The following is a 21,908-nucleotide window of genomic DNA, read 5'->3' on the forward strand; positions in this document are numbered from 1 at the left end:
ATCTGGAGTTTGGACACATTTAAGTTGGTCGTTTGTTTCTTTCAAGTGCAACTAAGAAAAACTTAAATTACTAAAACTTCAAAATGTGAACAGTTACTAAATCCTTCCTGGGTCTGATCAGCACTCTCCGCATGAAGTGAAGCAGCAAGTGAAGCAGCAGAGTAAATTATTTACGTTTGCACTGAAATCTCTACTTTATGCCGACATGAACAACACAGAATGGGTTAAGGGTTCTTCCTCATATTATGCTCTGTGTTCCTATCTCTGTCATTGGAGATGACACAGAATGCCCACATTCTATTGTAATTATTTATTTATAAATCTCTATTGCCTATTTTCTTGTGTTCTTTGAGAACAGAGATTATTTTACTCATTTTTTTATCCTGTATCCAACACACAGAATAGTACCCAATAAATACTTGATGAATGACTGAACTAATGATAAATAAAGCTTGACAAAGTATGTTAGAAAATAGCCTTAAATCTGCATTTATATTACAGGGGAAGAGATGATTTTAATAAAAAGAATTTTCTGTAGACACTTCCTTTTTTTTTTTTTTTGTCTTTTTAGGGCCACACCCGAGGCATATAGAGGTTCCCAGGCTAGGGTGAATCAGAGCTGTAGCCACCAGCCTATGTGGATCCAAGCTGCATCTGCAACCTATACCACAGCCCACGGCAACACCGGATCCTTAATCCACTGAGCAAGGGCAGGGATCGAACCCACAACCTCATGGTTCCTGGTGGGATTCATTTCCACTGTGTCACGACAACGACAGGAACTCCCTGTAGACACTTTCTACCAAAAGTTTAATTATTGTTAAAAGCATAACAGCATCTGCTTTATTTCTGTCTTTTGTAATACAAATGCATACATACAGAACTGTTAATGTGTGATATACAAGGGAAAGATAAAAAAAAAAAGGATGTAAATCACTTCGATTAACCTCACCTTATAAAGGGCAGATTAAGGCTATTTCTTCACATAAAAGAAAAAAACCTGTGAGGATATAAAGGAAAGAATCCTCTCTCCTTAGGTTCTGGAAAACTTACTGTTTATCTTCGAAATAAGGGGGAGATTTGAGGTTAAGGACACATACTTCTCAAGGAACTCCTCCACAAAGAGACTGGCTTTCCATTGATCCAAGACTGAGATAGCTGTATCTGTTGTTCCCCAGACTGAAACGGCTGAGACTAAAAGGGAAAATGGTAAACATTAGCTTCTGGAATTTTCTTTTACACTTAATATACAGAAATCAAACAGTCACCTTTTATATTACGGTGTTACTTTTACTTGTTCACAAATATGATTTTTCCCTAAGTTATACCAGATTCCAAATACTCAAATACATTTCATTATTATACCCCCCCCCAAAAAACCCTGAATCCTCAACTACAATCAGAACAGTATCACCTGAACATACTGTCCTCACTGGTACAGCTTCTCTTTTGTTTATACAGCACTACCATCCCAGATAATCCTGTTCAACAGTTCATGTGACTGCTCATAAAGCCTTTATTTACCATGCCAACTCACTCCGATACACTCCCCTTGAAGGGCCATAATATTGCCAGTAGCACTCACTCCAGTACTTAATCACATACAATAATATTTATTTATCTTTTGGCTGTGCCCACGGCAGGTGGACGTTCCCAGGCCAGGGACTGAACACGTGCCATAGCAGTGACCTAAGCCACAGCACTGACAACACTAAGTTCTTAACTGCTAGGACACCAGGGAGCTCTTATACTTCAAAACTGTATGTATATCTATAGCTTGCCTCCCAAATTCGACTTTGGTTCCTTAAGAAGAAGAACAAGGCAATATGCTTGTGTCTGAAGAAACAACTCTTAATTCCCTTGTCTCTTTCCCTTATACTGACTTAGGAAAACCCCTACTCTTCCTTTGTGTATGTATACTAGAGGAGTTGAAAATTATTTTTTGGGGGGGGGGGGGAACACCCAGCCTTGCTGAATGAACTCACTTCGAATTTTGTTTTTGTTTTGTTTTTTGTTTTTGTCTTTTCTAGGCCCGCACCCACGGCATATGGAGGCCCCAGGCTGGGGGTCCAATCGGAGCTGTAGCTGCTGGCCTATACCACGGCCACAGCAACGCCAGATCCAAGCTGCCTCTGTCACCTACACCACAGCTCAGGGCAATGCCAGATCCTTAACCCACTGAGTGAGGCCAGGGATTGAACCCGCAACCTCATGGTTCTTAGATTCATTTCCATTGCACCATGACGGGAACTCCATTGACTGTAAATTTTAAATGGGCATCCAACATTGACAGATGACAACAGTAATTCATCTCAATATCCTTCTTAATAAAATTGACTTTCTGGAGTTCACTCTGGCACAGCAGGTTAAGGATCCAGCATTATCTCTGCAGTGGTGTGGGTTCCAGTGATGATCCACGTTTAATTAAGCTAATGGTCATTTCACCCTTCTCATCTTACCTGACATTTTAACAGGGACCAATACTTTTGACTACTTCTTCCTTCTTGAAACAATTACTTCTTTAGAATCTCTAAAACCACACTCATCTGGTATCCTATCTCACTTGCCTTCTTAGCTGGTTTCTCCTTCTATATCAGCCTTTTAATGGCTGGGGTGTTGTAGGGCTCTGTCCTGGGAGCTCTGTTCTATCCATACTCATGTACTCAGTGACTTTATCCGGATCCATTAGCCTGCAATCTCCTAACTTCAAATGACCCCAATTTGAAACTCTAGCTGTGCTCAAGATTAATATAATCAATTGCCCTCTTAATGTTTCTCCTTAGATGCCTAATAGGCATTTTAACTTGGCCAAAGCAGAGCTATTGACTCCAGCTACAAACTGGCTTCTCCACCAGCCTTTCCCTATTAGGAAATAGCACTGCCATCCACCCAGTTGCTCAGATCAAAAACCTTGAAGAAACTCTTTTTTTTTTTTTTTCTTTTTCTTTTTAGGGCTGTACTTATGGCATATGGAAGTTCCCGGGCTAAAGGGTCAAATCAGACTTGCAGGGCTGCATCACAGCCACAGCAACGCTGGATCTGAGCCACACCTACAACCTATGCAGTAGCTTAAGCCAGATCTTTAACCCACTGAGCGAGGCCGGGGATTGAACCTGTATATTCACGGACACTATGTATGGTCCTTAATCCACTGAGCCACAATGGAACTCCTAGAAGAAATTTTTCATTCTTCTATTTTTAAAACCCCTTACTATTGGCTGGACCTCTAAAATAATCTCATTTTAAGTGTTCATCATCTACATATCTTTTATTTTATCCTATTGACATTGAGCATAAGCTTTCTAATTCCTTACTTTGTCACCTAAATTTGGTTATAAAAGTATTAATCTGTAAATTTCTTGGCATTCTGACATGAATGAATTTTTATATAATGAGAAAAACACTGCATTTTCTCCATAATTTATTGTGCTAAATTCTAAATACTTTTCAAAATAGATTTTACAAAAAAATAAAACATACCTCTTGTCCATGGCCTCCTAAATTTATTATCAATATTTCTTGCATGATAATTTTCATCTTGATATAAACATGAAGGGATTCGAAGCAATAAAGCATCTCTGCAAAACTTCTTTCTAACTACTTCCTATGTAAGAAAGATTGTAAAATCTTTTAATACATATATTAGATTTGAAATATCTGTCAATATTCAGAATATTAAAATTCTCTATTCTTTCAAATTTATATTATTTTAACTTAAAGGTAAATACATGTTTATTATAAAATATCTAACATAGAACCACATAACTGAGAAAGTCAAGGTCCCTAGTCATAGCAATATTTTGGTATATTTTCTACATACTTTCTAGGGTAGGCTAAACTGTGTGTGTGTGTGTGAGATATCATACCACTTACATACCATTTAGTAATGTGCTTTTTTTCACTTAACAGTATAGTATCTGTCTTAACTTTGTTTCCTATGTCTTTGCACTGTTTCACTTGTGACAACCAGCAATTACGTCATTATTTTTTAAAAAAATCTAATTAAACTTTAAAAGGATGTTGAATCAATTAAGTAAGCTTGTAAATCAAAATTCTCTGTATATTGGTTCTGATATTACTTTCCAGCTTTATCTCCCATTACTCTTTAATACTACCTGTTTTCTTTAAACAGAATAGTTGCTATCCCTTAAATAGTGGTCACTTCCTCAACACCATGGTCTACTCTGCGCCTCTGGAAAATGCCCCGCAACTCTTTTCTAGCTATCAAAATTCTATCCATTTTTCAAAGACCATCTTAAGAAAAATTTCTTCTATGAATCCTCCCCCTCAGGGACTCTCCACTTCCCACAGAATTCATTGGACAAATGATTGTTTCTCATATTATTTCCCAAGAGTTTCATTTGCTGAAGGTGCTAATAACATATTAAATAAGAGGTCCTCATTATCCAAGAATAAATGGTACAAAGATCAGTTGAAGTAATTTATATAAAATGAGGACCAGGGGGAGGGAGTGGGAGGGATCGGGAGCTTGGGCTTACCAGACACAACTTAGAATAGATTTACAAGGAGATCCTGCTGAGTAGCATTGAGAACTTTGTCTAGATACTCATGTTGCAACAGAACAGAGGGTGGGGAAAAAATAATGTAATTGTAATGTATACATGTAAGGATAACTTGATCCCCTTGCTATACAGTGGGAAAATTAAAAAAAAAAATGAGGACCAAAGGTTCATAATAAAAAGGGGGGAAAAAAGCTTGACTAGAACTTTATCTAAGAAATAAAATTACAAATATTAATTTCATTGTTAATAAAATTTTCTTTATAATTAGCTTATAATTATAACTGCTCTTTTGTCATAATTTCTCCTAAAACTGTATTATATGCATATTAGTTATTACTTCACCTTTGATCATAAATATATTTCTAGAAAATATTTGAAGATTTAATCAAAATTTCTCAAAGCATCCGTAACTCCTTTGATATTCAAAACATTCTCTTCCTCTTATCTTTTAACTGATCTGTTTTGTAAGATCTTCATCTGCGAATAGCTTTACCTGTTATTTGAGTGGTTCTTCAACACAGTTTTCATGAAATTTACAAAACCTTTACAAATCTTTTGCAAGATTTGTCATTGATTAGTGTGTTTGTACTGTATCATAGGGTGTGGAATGACAGAAAGAAACTAAGATATCATGGGCCAGGATAAAAGTTTGAGAATATGTGAGTTTAGACTATAACTAACACAGCTGTGGCTATAGTGGAGTAATTTTTTTCCTGGTAGAAGACACCCAAGCTTATAAAGAAAACCAAAATTTAATTTGTTAATTAAGATAATAAGAACTATGAATTGTTGTATAACAAATATGCTAATTAGATTCCTTTTTTTTTTTTTTTGCTTTTTAGGGCCACACCTGTCACATATGGAAGTTCCCAGGCTAGAGGTGATATTGGAGCTGCAGACGCCAGCCGTAGCTACAGCCACAGTAGTGCTGGATCCAAACCACATCTGCGACGTACACCACAGCTCACAGCAACACCAGATCCTTAACCCACTGAGTAAGGCTGGGTTTGTTGCCTGCTGAGCCACAACGGGAACTCCCTCTAATTAGTTTCTTAACAATGTGCCTGGCTTGAATTTCAGCTTTGTACAAGTTATTGAACTTCTCTAGAAATCATTTTTCTAACCTGTAAAACTGTAAAACCCGGGTAATAATAGTATCATCCTCATGGGGAAGTTATGATCATCAAAATGACATAATCCCTCAAAGGAGCAATTGATCAAATGATATAATCCATCAAAAGAGCAAAATATCTTGCCCATAGTATGTGGGCAATACATGCTATTACTCTCATTTTATCATAAAGAAAACCGGGATTGCTTCTTTTTCACTCCTTTCAAGAAAAAACACTCAAGATTATTCACAATAGCAGCCCAAATTTGCCAATCGTTGCTGTTTTTTTTCTGCTGACACCTTCAAATTCATGTTAAATTGTCAAAAATTTCCAAAGTAGCAATTTTTTTTCTTTTTTTGTCTTTTCTAGGGCCACACCCACAGCATATGGAGGTTCCCAGGCTAGGGGTCTAATCCACAGCCAGAGCAACGTCAGATCCAAGCCATGTCTGCGACCTATACCACAGCTCACGGCAATGCCGGATCCTTAACCCACTGAGCCACGCCAGGGATCGAGCCCACAACCTCATGGTTCCTAGTCGGATTCCCACGCCACGATGGGAAATTCCCCAAAGTAGCATTTTTAAAGTATATTAAAAGTGGGATGAAGTAATTTTCATGGAATTTCAACATAATTAGACTTAAGGACTACTCTAAGGACTACTAAAAAATTATAATCATAGAGTGAATGCAGATAACACTTTTTATATTATGATTCTTAGTAAACAGGTAGTGATCCAGTAACACTGTACCTCATATAAATAGTCAATTGCGCAATATTTGAATGTTGGAAACATATCTTCTTTCTTTGAAAGCAGTACAAATTTCAACATCTGGAAATATAAATACTAAAAGTCAATGTTGGTAAAATAGCAAAGCCAGGAGTAGGAAACCATTCTTAATCACAAAATATGGGTTCATTCATTTTATTTTATTTTATTTTGGCCATAGCCATGGCATGCAGAAGTTCCAGGGCCAGGGATCAAACCTGCACCACAGCTGCAACCCAAGCCACAGCAGTGACATTGGGTCCTTAACCTGCTGCCACCAGGGAACTCCTGACTCATTCATTTTAAAAGAAGCTCTGAATGATAAAAATGTAACTATGACAGTAACATTTATTACTATGACCTAAGTCTAATATGAAAATAATATACATTGGTATAAAATTGGCCAAATATTTTTCATACTATTTTACCAATACAACTCCTAGTTGGTGGACTGCAATATATCTAATGTGATCATTTTGTTGCAAAAGAGACTAGAATTCACAAGACAGGTAGAGGAGTTCCCGTCGTGGTGCAGTGGTTAATGAATCCAACTGGGAACCATGAGGTTTTGGGTTCGATTCCTGCCCTTGCTCAGTGGGTTAAGGATCCCGCGTTGCCGTGAGCTGTGGTGTGGGTCGCAGACGCCTCTCGGATCCTGTGTTGCTGTGGCTCTGCTGTAGGCCAGTGGCTACAGGTCCGATTTGACCCCTAGCCTGGGAACCTTCATATGCTGCGGGAGCGGCCCAAGAAAAGGCAAAAAGATAAAAAAAAAAAAAAGAGCGGTTTTCTCAGTATAACCATATTTCAAAAGTGGTCTCAAAATCAAATAACATTGGGAAAAACTGCGCTGAAGCAGTGCAGTAGCATTTGGAAAATTCCACTCGCTTAAAAAATAAAAAATCTGAAGTTAGAATTCCCTTAATAGCTAGCTCATTTGGAATAAAGCAACTGTTGAATATTATCTTTAGGTCATTGGGTCATTACTGTAAATCAACAAATTCATCTAATGGAGCAATAAGTAAAATCTAGAACACTGAATGAGTCTAAGATAGTTCTTATTTATGAGAATCAGAGGAATTCCAGCTTAGAAAATTTACTCTAAGACAAAGTCCAGTTTATTGGAAAGTTCCTAGCATTTTGATCCATCACTTAAAATGTTGTGGGGAATTTAGATATAAACTAGTTTTCATACAGTATTAGCTTGCCAATATGCTTTCAGTGAATAAAATATACATTTTAATCCAAGTGGTCTTGCCTTAGTTACACTATCATTTTAAATTTGTTTGAGGTTTATCTATTTCCAAATGGTAAAGGTGCTTACCATAAGAACTGAAGATCTCATCTCCACTAATTAGTTATAAATATATTCCTATTTTTAGTTATCATCAAGTGAACATTCTTAGCTAGTTAACAGCTGGATCAAAAACCTAAGAGCAGGGAATTCCTTGGTGGCCTAGTGGGTTAAGGATCTGGTGTTGTTACCGTGGTGGCTCAGGTGTGATCCCTGACCAGGGATCTTCTGCATGCTGCAGGTGCAGCCATTTTCTTTCAGAAGACATTCTGGATATTATAATTAGGGTTCCAATGAATACAAACCCAGTAACTTTTCTGAATTATTTTTAATACTATTAGATTCTGTGATATCAACAAATGTGGGGAATATATAATGTTGCTGCCCTCTTTCACGCTTACTTAAACAATGCCAACATAGCACTTTCTATGGTGATTACTTCTCTGGAAATATTTCCAAACAGTATACTTCCATAACTTTTCTATACAGTGCATCACTGAACTTTGAAACAAATATTGATTCTAGAATTTCTACTTCTTGATATTGCACTTTCAGAAAAAAATTATCTGATTGTGCCTGATATCAGAAGTCATTTTAAAAAGATAACCATCAACCAATTTTACCCATTCTACCCGTTCAGTTTATTGTCAGCATTTATCTTAAATTTTTCTTTCTTGCAAAGCCTAATATTCTATCAGATTTGAATTTATCATTCTCATCAGCTACCTTAAACAATAATTACTGTTATATTGAAGTTAATCATTTAAATTCATGCTAAATATATAGTATTTAGATACCATACATCATACACATGCATAAAATTTCTTTTATCTGTCAGATGTATTTCACCACATTGCAGATATCTGAATCTACCTTACAGTCGTGGATGGATAGTAAGAGAGAGAAACCGGGAGTTCCCGTCGTGGCGCAGTGGTTAATGAATCCGACTAGGAACCATGAGGTTGCGGGTTCGGTCCCTGCCCTTGCTCAGTGGGTTAACGATCTGGCGTTGCCGTGAGCTGTGGTGTAGGTTGCAGACGCGGCTCGGATCCCACGTTGCTGTGGCTCTGGCGTAGGCCGGTGGCTACAGCTCCGATTGGACCCCTAGCCTGGGAACCTCCATATGCTGCGGGAGCGGCCCAAAGAAATAGCAAAAAGACAAAAAAAAAAAAAAGAGAAAAATCGGCCTTCTAAAATCCAAGACAAGGGGGAAAACAAGCAAAATCATGAGAGAGAGAAAATAATCAACTTCTGAATTGCAGCAACTTCTGAGATAGCTTTCCTTACCTGTTCCTAAAATTTTATTTCTCCTGTACTACCTCCTGACAGGAATCTATTGGCCTAAAATGGAAATGCATACAAATCATTAGTTCAAGGCTCCTATGCTAGAGAAATTAGGTTTCCCAAGAATTTTCCCAACCAGCTTTACTGAAGTAGGGTTGACAAGTAAAAATGGATATATTTACGGTGTACAAATATTATTCCCAAGATTATTTAAGATCACACACAGGTGAGTGTGAATTTGAGGCTGGCTTCCCATCTCCTCCCACAGCCTCAGGCATGGCGAGATTTCTCCCCCTCCTGACTCCCTTGCATAAAAACCACCCTGTCACCACGTCAAATTAGAGGAAGTAAGGTTCATATATGTTTTCAAATTGTTTAATATATGGAACTTCTTATTAGTGGCTAGAAACCCCATTGGCCTATCTGTGCCCTTCACACCCTCTATTCTCGCCCAATTAGGTTAGGCGATGGCTGGTTCTCAGGTCTTGTCCCCACAGGGCCGCATCGGCCAGGTCTCACAAATCTGTTTTCCAGAGATTTCGGAGCTGCCACACCCTGTCCCTAGTCCAATCTTACCCCCGCCCCTCAGCTCAAAACACCTTGCCTCCCACAGCTCTCCAACCTCTCGGGACTTTACCAGAGGTGAAATCGCCCTTCTCCACAAGAGAAAATCCCGGCCTCCTGGACACGTGACCTCTGACCCCGGGCTCAGCGCTTCCATTGGCCGGTCAGGCCAGGCCACGCCCCTACCCCTCTCACCCCGCCCCTCGTGGTCGCTGAGCTTCAGGCTGTGATCTCACGCGCAAGGACCCGAGTGTCGAGCGTCGGGCGTGGTTAGTGCCAAGGTCCTCACGGGTGAGCAAAACGTTTGCCCAGCAGGGTGGAGGGTGACAGGCTTTAACCGCAAGACCAAAAGAGCCGGTGTGAAAGGTGGCGACGACCAGTCAGAAGAGCCTGGAGTTCTTTGGTGATGGCATTTCCAAGATTGTTAGCTAATCCTGACTCAAGAGCGGTGGGGACAGATGGAGCGCAAGGCCTGAAACATTACAGAAGGAAATTTGAGAGGATTTAACAACCAAACAGATTCAGGGCAAAAAGAAAGCAAAAAGGAGGAAGCAAACTTGACTCGGGTCCGGCTAGGTGTTGGCCATGCTTTGATGGCGAAGAACATGTGAGGAGGGGAAGAAAGATGATTAGAACTGGGACTTGCAAATTTTATTGTATTTTATTTTGCTTTTTAGGGCTGCATTAGTGGCATATGGAGATTCCCAGGCTAGGAGTCAAATCTGAGTTACAGCTGCCGGCTTGCACCACAGCAGCTGCACCACAGCAAGGTGGGATCTGAGCCACTGAGCGAGGCCAGGGATGGAACCCGCAACTTCATGGTTCCTAGTTGGATTCCTTGCCACTGTGCCAGGAGGGGAACTCTGGGGCTTGCAAATTTTAAACCGTAATTGGCCGCCACCCCTTCATGAACACTCTTTAAGGAAGTCACTAGACCTATCCAATAAGGAAGGAGAATTATCCCTTTCTATTTCTTAGCTGCCATCTTCCTTTCATGGCTTAACTTGGCATTAGATTCCTTCCCAGAAAATTGAGAGAAGTAACATACATTTATTTATTTTACTAACACATGGGTTTCTTTCAAGTTAATTATTAACGCACTACTAATTATGAAATGTCAGTGGATAAGCCACATTATTTTCCTAAGTTACCTACTTCATTCTGTTTTGTACAGGTTTGTGCGGTTCGCTACAAGCGATATGGATTTAATGTTTGGTAAGAATCAGTTGTAAAGATGTTCATCCGGCACTGAGGTACATTAATCATTCTGCGTTCTCGGATGTATGCCTTTTATTAAAACCAACTCAAATTAAGCAATTTTTAAAAAATTAACAAAAGTTAAACATAGACTAACTGTAACCAGTAAAACCATCTGAAGATAGATACAGAAAAAGTAATCTCTTATTAAAACCTCAACTCCCAGGTAGCTGATGTTAACAATCTAGGAATTGTATCTTTTCACACTTTCTAGCATGTTTATAAAAATTTATACAGACATAAATACATAAAATAGGTTGACCAATTATATAAAAATGTGTAACTTATTTTCCTCACTAAACAATACATCATGAACAATCTTCCAGATGAAAACGTATAAACTCATTTTTAAACAACTACATATTTCTTAGTAAAGATGTTACCGATGGATTTTAACAGATTATTTCCAGTTTTTTACTTTGAAAATAATGCCACAGTAAGAATTCTTGGACATATGGTCTTGAATATTATTGCCATCATTTCTATGGTATGGATTTGTGTTGTTTCACTGGCTCATATAGTAAGCACATTTCAGATTTAATAGGTATTGCCAATTTACCTTCCAAAAATTTATAGCATTTTAACAATGCCTGAGAAAAATCATTTTCCTGAATACTAAACAGAAATGAATATATTACTTTTTAAAAATATTTGCTGATCTGACATATGAAAAAGACTATGTTGTTTTAATTTGCATTTCTCTGATTGCTGCTGAGATTAGAAGTTTATGAGTCCTTTAGATTTCTTCTTCCAAGGACTAATTACCTAAGAATTGTATATAAGTGTGTGTGTGTGAGAGATCAGGCAATTTTTCTACTGAGTAGGTGGTCTTTTTGAAGATCTCCTGTATAGTTTTTGTTGCTAATGTCAAGTTTAGCTATGTAAATAACAGAAAATTCCAAAATAATATAAAATTTATTTCTCTTTCATGTAAATGAAGTATAGAGGTGAAAGGTTCAGAACTTGTATTGTAGCTGTCCCTGCGAAGTCCTCAGGGACCTACCTTCCAGCTCCTTACTCTGATATTCCTAGGCTGTGATCTTTGTTCTCATGGTCTCAGGTGACAGTATCTACGTTTCAGACAGCGGGATGCAGGAAGGAATGAAAAAGAAGAGAGGCCAAGGGTACAAAGTTTCTTTTTATCTCTGTAATTAAAATTGTGAAATATGATGTTCATATAGAAAAGTACATGAGACAATGTGTAGCTTAAAAAGTATTTTAAAGAAACATCCGTGCAAACTCTGCTCAAGTAAAGAAACAGAGCATTACAAGAATTTCAGAAGCTCTCTCTTTGCTTTTCTAATCACAACTCTCCCTAGAGGAAGTCTCCTCCTAGACCTAGAGATTACTATAATCCTGACTTTATGGTAATCATTGCCTTGCTTCTCTTTAGAGTTTCACCAAAGTATGCATTTCTAAATGATAGAGTTTTGCCTATTTTTGAATTTTACTGTTTGTTAGTTTGGTTCTTGTTCTCTTCAGTGGATGTTGTGGTATATATATATATATGTTAATTCAATTTCATTGCTGAATAGTATACCATCATATAAATATAACTCAAGTTTTTTTCCATTTTACTATTGATCGACCTTTGGATTATTAATTTTGGGCAATTAACAAATAATGTTGCAGTCAACATCCTTGTAAATGTATCTTAGTACACATACGCCTTTCTCTAGAACATAAATTTAGGAATGAATTTCTTGATTATTGATTGTGTGTATCTTTCCATTTATTCAATAATGTCAAACTAGGAGTTCTCGTCGTGGCTCAGCGGTTAACAAACCTGACTGGCACCCATGAGGATGCAGGTTCTATCCCTGGCCTCACTCAGTGGGTTAAGGATCTGGCATTGCCGTGAGCTGTGGTGTAGGTTGCAGACATGGCTTGGATCCTGCATTGCTGTGGCTGTGGCGTAGGCTAGTGGCTACAGCTCTGATTGGACCCTTAGCCTGGGAACCTCCATATGCCATGGGTGTAGCCCTAAAAAGAGAGAAGACAATAATAATAATAATAATAATAATAATAATAATGTCAAACTATTTTCCAAAATGATCGTACCAAGTTATGTTCCTACTAGCAAGGTTTGAGAGTTCCTATTGCTCTATATCCTCATTGACCCTTATCAATTTCATACTATTTAATTTTGAGTTTCCCAGATATATCTAGCTGTCTCTTATTAAAGAAGGTTCAAAAGCTGCCATGGTACACTTCTGCTTACATCTCATTGGCCAGGCCCCAATCACATGGTCAGTCCTCTATGGAATAAGGGCTAGAAGATTCAGGGTTTATTCTGGACAGTCCTGTGCATAGTTACAGCTTGGAGAGTTTGTTATTGAAATAAGGAGAGAACAGATTTAGGGACATATATAGTAGTCTCTGCCACATTAAGAATATTAATTTTTAAATAGCCAGCTTTTATTGAGCACTTACTATGTCCCAAGCACTATTATAAATAAATACTCTACCACTACTTATAGACTAGATACTATATTGCAAACCCCAGGTTGCAAATAAGAAAACTGGGACATTGAGAACTTAAGTACCTAAGATTAAACAGCTAAAAGTATGAGATAGAATTGCAAACCTAAGCAGTCTGGTTCAGAATCCATGCTTTTAGTGAGGCCATACACTTTTTTTTTTTTTTTTTAGGGCCACACCCACAGCATGTGGAGGTTTCTAGCCTAGGGGTCAAATCAGAGCTGTAGCTGCCAGCCTATGCCACAGCCAGAGCAATGCCAGATCTGAGCCATGTCTGCGACCTACACCAGAGCTCATGGCAACACCAGATCCTTAACCCACTGAGCAAGGCCAGGGATCAAACCTGCATCCTCATGGATTGCTAGTCAGATTCGTTAACCATTGAGCCACAATGGGAACTCTGGCCAAACTCTCTTTATAAGGAATATTTGTTTTTGGTCTGCCCATGTTTTACAAATATTTCACCCTGCTTATCTTTGAAAATTTCTAAAACTTTTCATTATATACCTATAGTGAATTCGACCATATCTACATCATCTATAGTTTTTGTCAGTAGTTACTGTCTCAGCATCATTTCTAAAATTATGCATGTAGGGAGTTCCCGTTGTGGCTCAGCAGACTATGAACCTGTCTAGTATCAATAGGGATGTGGCTTTGATCCCTGGCCTTGCTCAGCCGTGAGCTGTGGTATCAGTTAAAGATGTGGCTCAGATCCTGCATTGCTGTGGCTGCAGTAGGCCAGCAGCTGCAGCTCTGATTCGACCCCTAGCCTGAGAACTTCCATATGCCGCAGGTGTGGCCCTAAAAAAAAAAAAAAAGCAAAATAAAGTAAAATGCAGTTGTGGCACAGTAGGCTAAGGATCCTTTTGTTGTCACTGCTGTAGCTTGGGTCACTGTTGTGGCTAGGGTTCAATCCCTGGCCTTGGAACCTCTGTATGCCTTGGACACAGCTAAAAAAAAACCCAAAATTATGCATATAGAGAATCTTAGAATAATTACTTTCCCCTATAAAGTGTTGTTTTGTTTTGTTTTGTTTTGTTTTTTAGAGCTGTACCTATGGCATACAGAAGTTCTCAGGCTAGGGGTCTAATTAGAGCTGTAGCTGACGGCCTACACCACAGCCACAGCAACGCCAAATCCAAGCTGCATCTGCAGTCTACACCACAGCTCACAGCAACGCCGGATCCTTAACCCACTGAGCGAAGTCAGGGATCGAACCTGCTTCCTCATGAATACTAGTCATGTTCGTTACCACTGAGCCACAATGGGACATCCTCCCCTATAGGTTTTAATTCACCATTTTTTGCACCATTATTATTTTGAATCTAGTTTGAAATAAAATACTTGACTATACACTATGTCGAGAAGCCATAAAGGAAGGGGGAAAACTTTCTCTATCCAGATTAATTCTACACATTTGTGGAAATCTCTTGTAATGCTACCAAGCTTCATTGTTGTACTCCCATGCTGTGCTGTTGAGGCCATTAGCGATAATGTTTAACGTTTTAGAGAACATGCTTTGTGCCAGGAATAATATGAGGCACTGAAGATGCCAAAATGAGGTAAAGAAATCTTTGCTCTTAGGAAGCTCACACATCCTTGTCTGAAGTTAATTTTCATCTTTTCAGACAATTCTATACACTGCTGCCAGGGTGCTATTTCTAAAAAAATCTGAGAATATCATTCAGCTGCAAATTCTTTTATCTTTATATCACACACAGGATAAAATCTGAAATCCTCAGCATGGAACAACTACTCACTCAACCTCATTTACTTTGGAACCCTGAACCATTGGCCATTCTCTGAAAATCTCTGATTCTCCCATTTTCAAGTCTTCCTGCTGTTTTATTTTTTCTGATCAGATGTTGAAATCCTATTTATTCTATAAGGTTCAGTTCAAATGTTTCTTACTCCCACTGATACTCTTAGAATTAGTTGTTGCCTTTTTGGCAGTCTTACAGTTTTTCTCATTATCCATCTTTGGGAAGTTTTTATGCTTTGCATTGTAATTGTTTTATTTGTGTCTGCTTCCCCCACCAGCCTGCTATCTTTTGTAGTCTTCTTTTTTTTTAAGGGAACTGTCTCATGGAAGTTCCCAGTCTAGGGGTTGAATCAGAGCTGCAGCTGTAGGCCTACGCCTCGGCCACAGCAATGCCAGATTACACATCTGTGACCTACACCACAGCTTCAGCAGCACTGGATCCATAACCCAGTGAGCAAGGCTAGGGATCAAACCTGCATCCTCATGGAATACTATTCGAGTTGCCACAATGGGAACTCCCTGCATTTTTCTTGAGATGGTAGACCACAGACCATGTCCTAATTATATCCTTTGTAACCATAATAGTGCTTTATCTAGAGTAAGCTCTAAAATGAATATTTAATTCACTTAAAATCTGGCACTAGATCATTTTGAAATAATAGCTATCACACATTTGGTTTGTTTTTTTTTTGCATTTTTAGGTTTTCATTGTTTTTGTGGGAGCACTAATGTATATGAAAAATTACACACACAGAGACACACATCAGTCAAAATGAACATGGCATGAATATGGCAGATAATCAGCTCAAAACAGAACTGCAGATTAGTCTGAACCTGATCGTGCAGAAAATCTGGATATATGAAATGAAATAATATTGCATAAATGTGTTGCATAAGTAAATTGTCTTATGGTTGCAAATTTATGGGTGTAGCCCCACATACTAATCTTTTGATCAGTAGGGGACTGTTTTGCATAAGTAGACTGAGAGCAAACATTTTAGCACAACATATTTAATCTAATTAAACTAGATACAATGGTGCCAGAAAAAAGCTGCCCTGGCATCAGCATGTAAAGGAATTTTCACAAGACTCAAGAGAAACCCAGCGTTCTATATTCATGTAGTTTCCTTTTTTTCCCCCACATTAAGAATCCAAATATTATTATAGCCTATTTTTGCAACATTTGTCTCTATAAACACCATCACTTTTTCTCTGTTCCACATGTTCAACCCCTCAACCTTTTTCTGATTACGAGCCATCTCACACCTTATATGCTTACATGTTTATTGGATCTCTTGCGTTGAAAATTCACTTAAGCTAAGTTTCTGGTCAGAATGAAAACTATCCATGCTTATACTTGTCTCTCTACCCTCCAAGGAAGACATAGGCTGGAATAAACAGTTATGGTTGAGTGCCCATTTCCTTGGGAAAAATGAAAACGCTAACCCTACATTTTAATGTTTCCTGGGGTAACATTTGCCCTAACACCTTTTTTTTTTTTTTTTTAAGGGCCACACCAAAAGACCAACAACCGCTTCTCCCTCATCAGAGCCATCCTTAATGGACAGTCCCTGAAAGAGATGAAGCATAATGTTTGCGATGTGGATGGGTATATTTAGTTTAGTTTAGTTTAGTTTTTTGTCTTTTAAGGGCCGCACCCGCAGCATACGGAGGTTCCCAGGCTAGGGGTCTAATCAGAGCTGTAGCAACACCAGATCTGAGCCACGTCTGCAACCTACACCACAGCTCATGGCAACGCCGGATCCTTAACCCACTGATCGAGGCCAGGGATCAAACCTGCAACCTCATGGTTCCTAGTTGGATTTGTTTCTGCTGCGCCATGACGGGGAACTCTGAGTGGGTCTAAATTTAAAATATGAAGTAGCTTAGGATTTCTCTGGTGCTGTAGTGGGTTAAGGATCTAGCATTGTCACTGCAGCAGCTTGGGTCACTGCTGTGGTGCAGGTTCAATCCCTGGCCTGGGAATTTCCACATGCCGCAGGTGTGGCCTAAATAAATAAATAAATAAATAAATATAGCCTTGCTGAAACCATCGAGGAGTTCAGGCTTTTTTGAGCACTAGTTGTCCTGAACCCCTTGCTTGGCGCCCTGCAATAAACACTGCACTTTCCTTCTCCACAACCTGATGTTGTAGATTGCCTACTGGGAAATGGACCCAAGTTGGTTCAGTAATGATATGAAAGGTGTTAGGGCACATGTTTTCCATTGGCATATGGAGCTGTAGCTCTGACTGGACCCCTAGCCAGGGAACCTCCATATGCCATGGGTGTGGCCCTAAAAAAACAAAACAAAAGCCCTCCCCAAAAAAATTTGAGACCCAGTCTTTTACCTTAGACTACAAATTAACAGTTTTTTTTTCAGTCACCTACTATGTGCTCAGTATGTACCAAGTTAAACAATTTGTATTGTCTCTTACAGGAAAACAAAAACTAAAAGAAAAATAGCTAGAAGAAATAACCACTAATAATATTGACTGCCTTCTTTTAGATATGTTCCTCTTTTGGCTTCTAGCTTCTTGGTTTCTCTCACCTGTTTTGCACTTGGACTCTCCATAATTTGGGGAGAAAATAATAAAACCATAAAATCAGCCTCCTTGGTTTCACTACAATATATGCTGTGAAACTTCATCTAGTTCTTCAATGCCAATCATCAATCATTATTTCCCTTCGTTTTCTATCTAATCTATTATCTATCTATCTATCTATCTATCTATCATCTGTCTATGAGTCACTATGTACCAGCAATGTTCTAGATGTGAGAAATAGTCTCACACAAGACAGTGTCCCTATCTTTAGTCCCCCTTTCATATTCCCAAACCACCTAGACCTGTGATTCTCAATTGGAGGTGTTTTTGTCTCCCAGGGGGCATATAGGCATGTCTGGAGACATTTTTGGTTGTCACCGCTGGGGGAAAGGGTGTCACTGCCATCTAATAGTAGAGGCCAGGATGCTGCTAAGCATTCTAAAAAGGAGAGGAAAGACGCACCCCCTCTTCCCCCCCTTCTTCTCCCCCCCCACCACCCCCGCCCTGGCCAAAAAAGAATGAATTTCCAGTCCAAAACATCAATAGGGCCAAGGCTGACAAATCCTGATCTAAACTGACTAAAGACTGATCTCCATACCCTTCTAGTCATGTGTATATAACCCACCACATTCCTTGCAGAAGACTTCACATTCTTCTTGAATGAGAAGTGTTTCTTCACTCTTTTTGTCTGAAAATGTCTGTGGAGCCTCATTTGACATTTTCTTTCTCACTTCTTTCTGTGGATAAGTATTTCTCTTTCTTTTCAAGGCTATTTTCATCCAATATTTATGCCCTACCTTATTTCCCAAATTATCCTATCTACAAAAGTGTATTCTGTATCACAGAATAAAAACAGATAAGAAATCAGGTAAAGTACTACCTCACCTCCTCTAGAATTTAGTTCATCAATTATTTCTTCTCATGTACATCTTCATTCTCTCTGCTATATTGGATTTTCTCTATGTATCCAAAGTCTGCTGAATTATATTCTGTCCTAAAATGTTCTTTAATACTTATTCTGATCCTTTTGCTTTTTAACTTTTCTGTATCCCCTGGGACTCCTAGACTGCTGTGATTTTCTCCCAACAGTTCTCCTAGCCTCTAATTTAGTCTGCATAGCGCTGTAGAATTTAGATTATATCCGCTATTGTCATCACAGTCCTTCAGTAGTCAAGCAATACATAAACATAATAACTATACCATATCAAGCATCTTTTATTTACAAGGTGCTATGCTTGGAACTTGACTTAGCATTAGTATTTCCATCATATAGAGGAGAAACTGAAGCTTAGAGAGGTTAACTACCTTGTCAAAATATATAGGTAGGAAGTGAGGAGCCAGGATTCAAATCTATGGCAGTATATTATACCAAAGTCTACATTTTACTGAACTCTTCATTCCCTAAGGAATCAAATCCAAATTCCTTAGCTGGGCCTTTAGGATTCTTTGTGATCTGGCTGACCTTCATCTACCCCACACTCTTGTTAAAGTACAGTTTGTTTCTTCATATTCTCTTTGCTGTCTTCTGTTGGTTCCCATTCATATCATACCCTGTCTGTTATCTTTCTCATTATTTCCCTTCATTTTCTATCCTTATCTATCTGTCCTTCTGTCTATCTATCTATCTATCTTCAAATAACCACCTACCTTTCAAGCCCAACTCAAGCTTCCCAAATGAATTCCCTCATCTTCTTTCCCCTGGTGGAGCTTTCCTCACTTTCAAACTTTGTTATTATTAAGTATAAACACACACACACACACATATATGCACACACACACACATATACATACACACACACATATGCTTTTTGTCCTCCTCTATGTTTATGTCCATTAAAGCAGGGAACTTGTTATGTGATAGGAACATATTATGTGCTAAGAACCTGGCAAAAAGTAGGACCTCAAAAAATGTTTGTTTGATTCTAATCTGCATAGCTCTTCTCCCACATGTGATTATACTTTACAAAAGACAAGGGAACCGGGGCTCAGAGAAATCAAGAAACCTGCCAAAGGGCCAAAGTGGTCCATGCTCTAGCCCAGGTGTCTCCAGTTAAGGGTTCTTTCTATTCCATTACCCATGGCTTCAGAGTTTGGTCCCTCCTATATTCTAGCACTATACCTTGGTCTTAGTATTATTGAATATGTGCTACATTAATGAGGAAATGTCTGTTAAGAACATATTCTTTCAGTTTGAGAGTCATGAGAGATTTATTGGCCACCAGGAGTAAGAGCACTTTAGGATGTGACTCATCCTCATACGTGGTATTTATTGTTTGTTTAGGCAGAAGGAAAACAAACCTTCCCATTCTGATAAAATATCTTAGGCAACATAGGTTGAAGTCTGTACTATCCTCCTCAAAACACCAGTGCCACACACCTTTAACAAATAAGGGTTTTTTTGTTGTTGTTATTTAAAATCAGTAGTTAGGAAGAAAATTGAGGGAATAATTTTTCAATTTTTGTTTTTCATTTTTATGCAGCAAAATTTATCATTCTCTTTCTTACTCTTTCTGCTTTTAGGGTACTGTTTGGAAAGGCCACCTCCATTCCAAAGATTCGAGTGTATTTTCTTCTACTGTTTTTATCATGTCATTCTTTACATTTAGAATCTCTGGGATTGTGTGTGTGTGTGCGTGTGTGCGTAAGGTATGAAATAGGTTTATAATTTAATTTTTTCTTATATAGTTTTGTGAGGGTTTTTTTTTTTGTCTTTTTGCCATTTCTAGAGCCGCTCCCTCGGCCTATGGAGGTTCCCAGGCTAGGGGTCGAATCGGAGCTGTAGCCTCCAGCCTACGCCAGAGCCACAGCAACACGAGATCCGAGCCGCATCTGCGACCTACACCACAGCTCACGGCAACGCCGGATCGTTAATCCACTGAGCAAGGGCAGGGACTGAACCCGCAACCTCATGGTTCCTAGTCGGATTCGTTAACTACTGCACCACGACGGGAACTCCAGTTTTGTGAGTTTTTTAAACTGATTTTTCCCTCGTGATTTTAAATTACATACTCGCATATGCTAAATTTTCACATATGTATAAATCTATAAACTCTCTAGATTTGTCATATGTTCTATTGATAATTTACCTCTGGGCTGTTTTTGCTTATTTATATTGTTTTAATTATTAAGGTTTCTAATTTCTGGCTGACATTCTCATTCACTACTTTACTTTTACAAAAAAATATTCCTGGCTACCCTCTAAGGCTTATTCCTAAAAAATTGGCATAAGAAATATTTTGGCAAGATCGCATATATTTTTTTTTAAATCTGGGATTCTGACTGAGATGGAATAAAAGTTACAGATTAATTTGGAGAAATAACATGTTTTAATACAGAGAGTTCAGAATCGGAGAACCTGAAATGTTTTTCCATCTACTCAAGTCTTCTTTCATTTCTCCTGGTACTTTTGTAATTTTGCAATTCCCATGTGTTTGTGTGTATATGCTTGCACACTTTAACAAAGCATAGTGCTGTAGAGTTCACACATGTGCAAGAATCAGATTGCCTAGGTTCCGAACTTAGCTGTGCCATTTACTAACCATGTAACCTGCTCGTTCACCTGTGTGTTTATTTTCCCCTCTTGTAATATGGGTGCAATAATAATAGTGCCTCTCAGAGTTATTTGGAAGATTAAACGGGTTAATATTTATAAAGTGCTTAAAATAACATATGGCTCAGAGTAAGTACCATAAGTACTACTTACTATTATATATCTATATGCATTTATGTTACATATTAAATTTAATTGTAAGGTTGTTTTTTTTTTTGTCTTTTTGCCTTTTTCTAGGGCCGCACTGGTGGCATATGGAGGTTCCCAGGCTAGGAGTCGAATCGGACCTGTAGCTGCCGGCCTACGCCAGAGTCTCAGCAACGAGGGATCCGAGCCGCGTCTGCGACCTACACCACAGCTCACGGCAAAGCTGAATCCTTAACCCACTGAGAAAGGCCAGGGATTGAACCCACAACCTCATGGTTCCTAGTCGGATTCGTTAACCACTGTGCCACGACGGGAACTCCAAATTGCAAGGTTTTATATACTGATATTACAAATGGGATCTTTCTTCCTATTATCTTCCTATTGGTTTTTATTTTATTAATTAATTGTAGAATATAATCTCAATAAAACACTAAACTGAAATTTCAGCCTCCAGAGGGCTCCCCTTTTCTGTAAATTACTGTCATTTCCCTCCCTCCCTTCCTTCCTTTGTTTCTGTTTTAAGTTTAAGGTGTACAGCAGTTCCCGTCACTGCTCAGTGATTGGTGAACCTGACTACCATCATGAGGATGTGGGTTTGATCCCTGGCCTCGCTCACTGGGTTA

General features: G+C 38.7%; 1 protein-coding gene across 1 annotated transcript in view; it reads right to left on the minus strand.

Moving 5' to 3' along the window:
- The window catches only part of SHOC1 (shortage in chiasmata 1), an 89,745-nt gene extending 83,314 nt beyond the window's left edge, over positions 1-6,431 (minus strand). The window contains exons 1-3 of the mRNA XM_047768150.1: positions 6,387-6,431; positions 3,481-3,604; positions 1,101-1,194 (exon numbers count right to left, since the gene is read on the minus strand). Coding sequence (XP_047624106.1) covers positions 1,101-1,194; positions 3,481-3,604; positions 6,387-6,431 — 263 coding nt within the window. The remainder of the gene's footprint in view (positions 1-1,100; positions 1,195-3,480; positions 3,605-6,386) is intronic.
- Positions 6,432-21,908: the final 15,477 nt, after the last annotated feature.

This window comes from Phacochoerus africanus, chromosome 2 (assembly GCF_016906955.1).
Source record: "Phacochoerus africanus isolate WHEZ1 chromosome 2, ROS_Pafr_v1, whole genome shotgun sequence".
Lineage (NCBI taxonomy): Eukaryota > Metazoa > Chordata > Mammalia > Artiodactyla > Suidae > Phacochoerus > Phacochoerus africanus.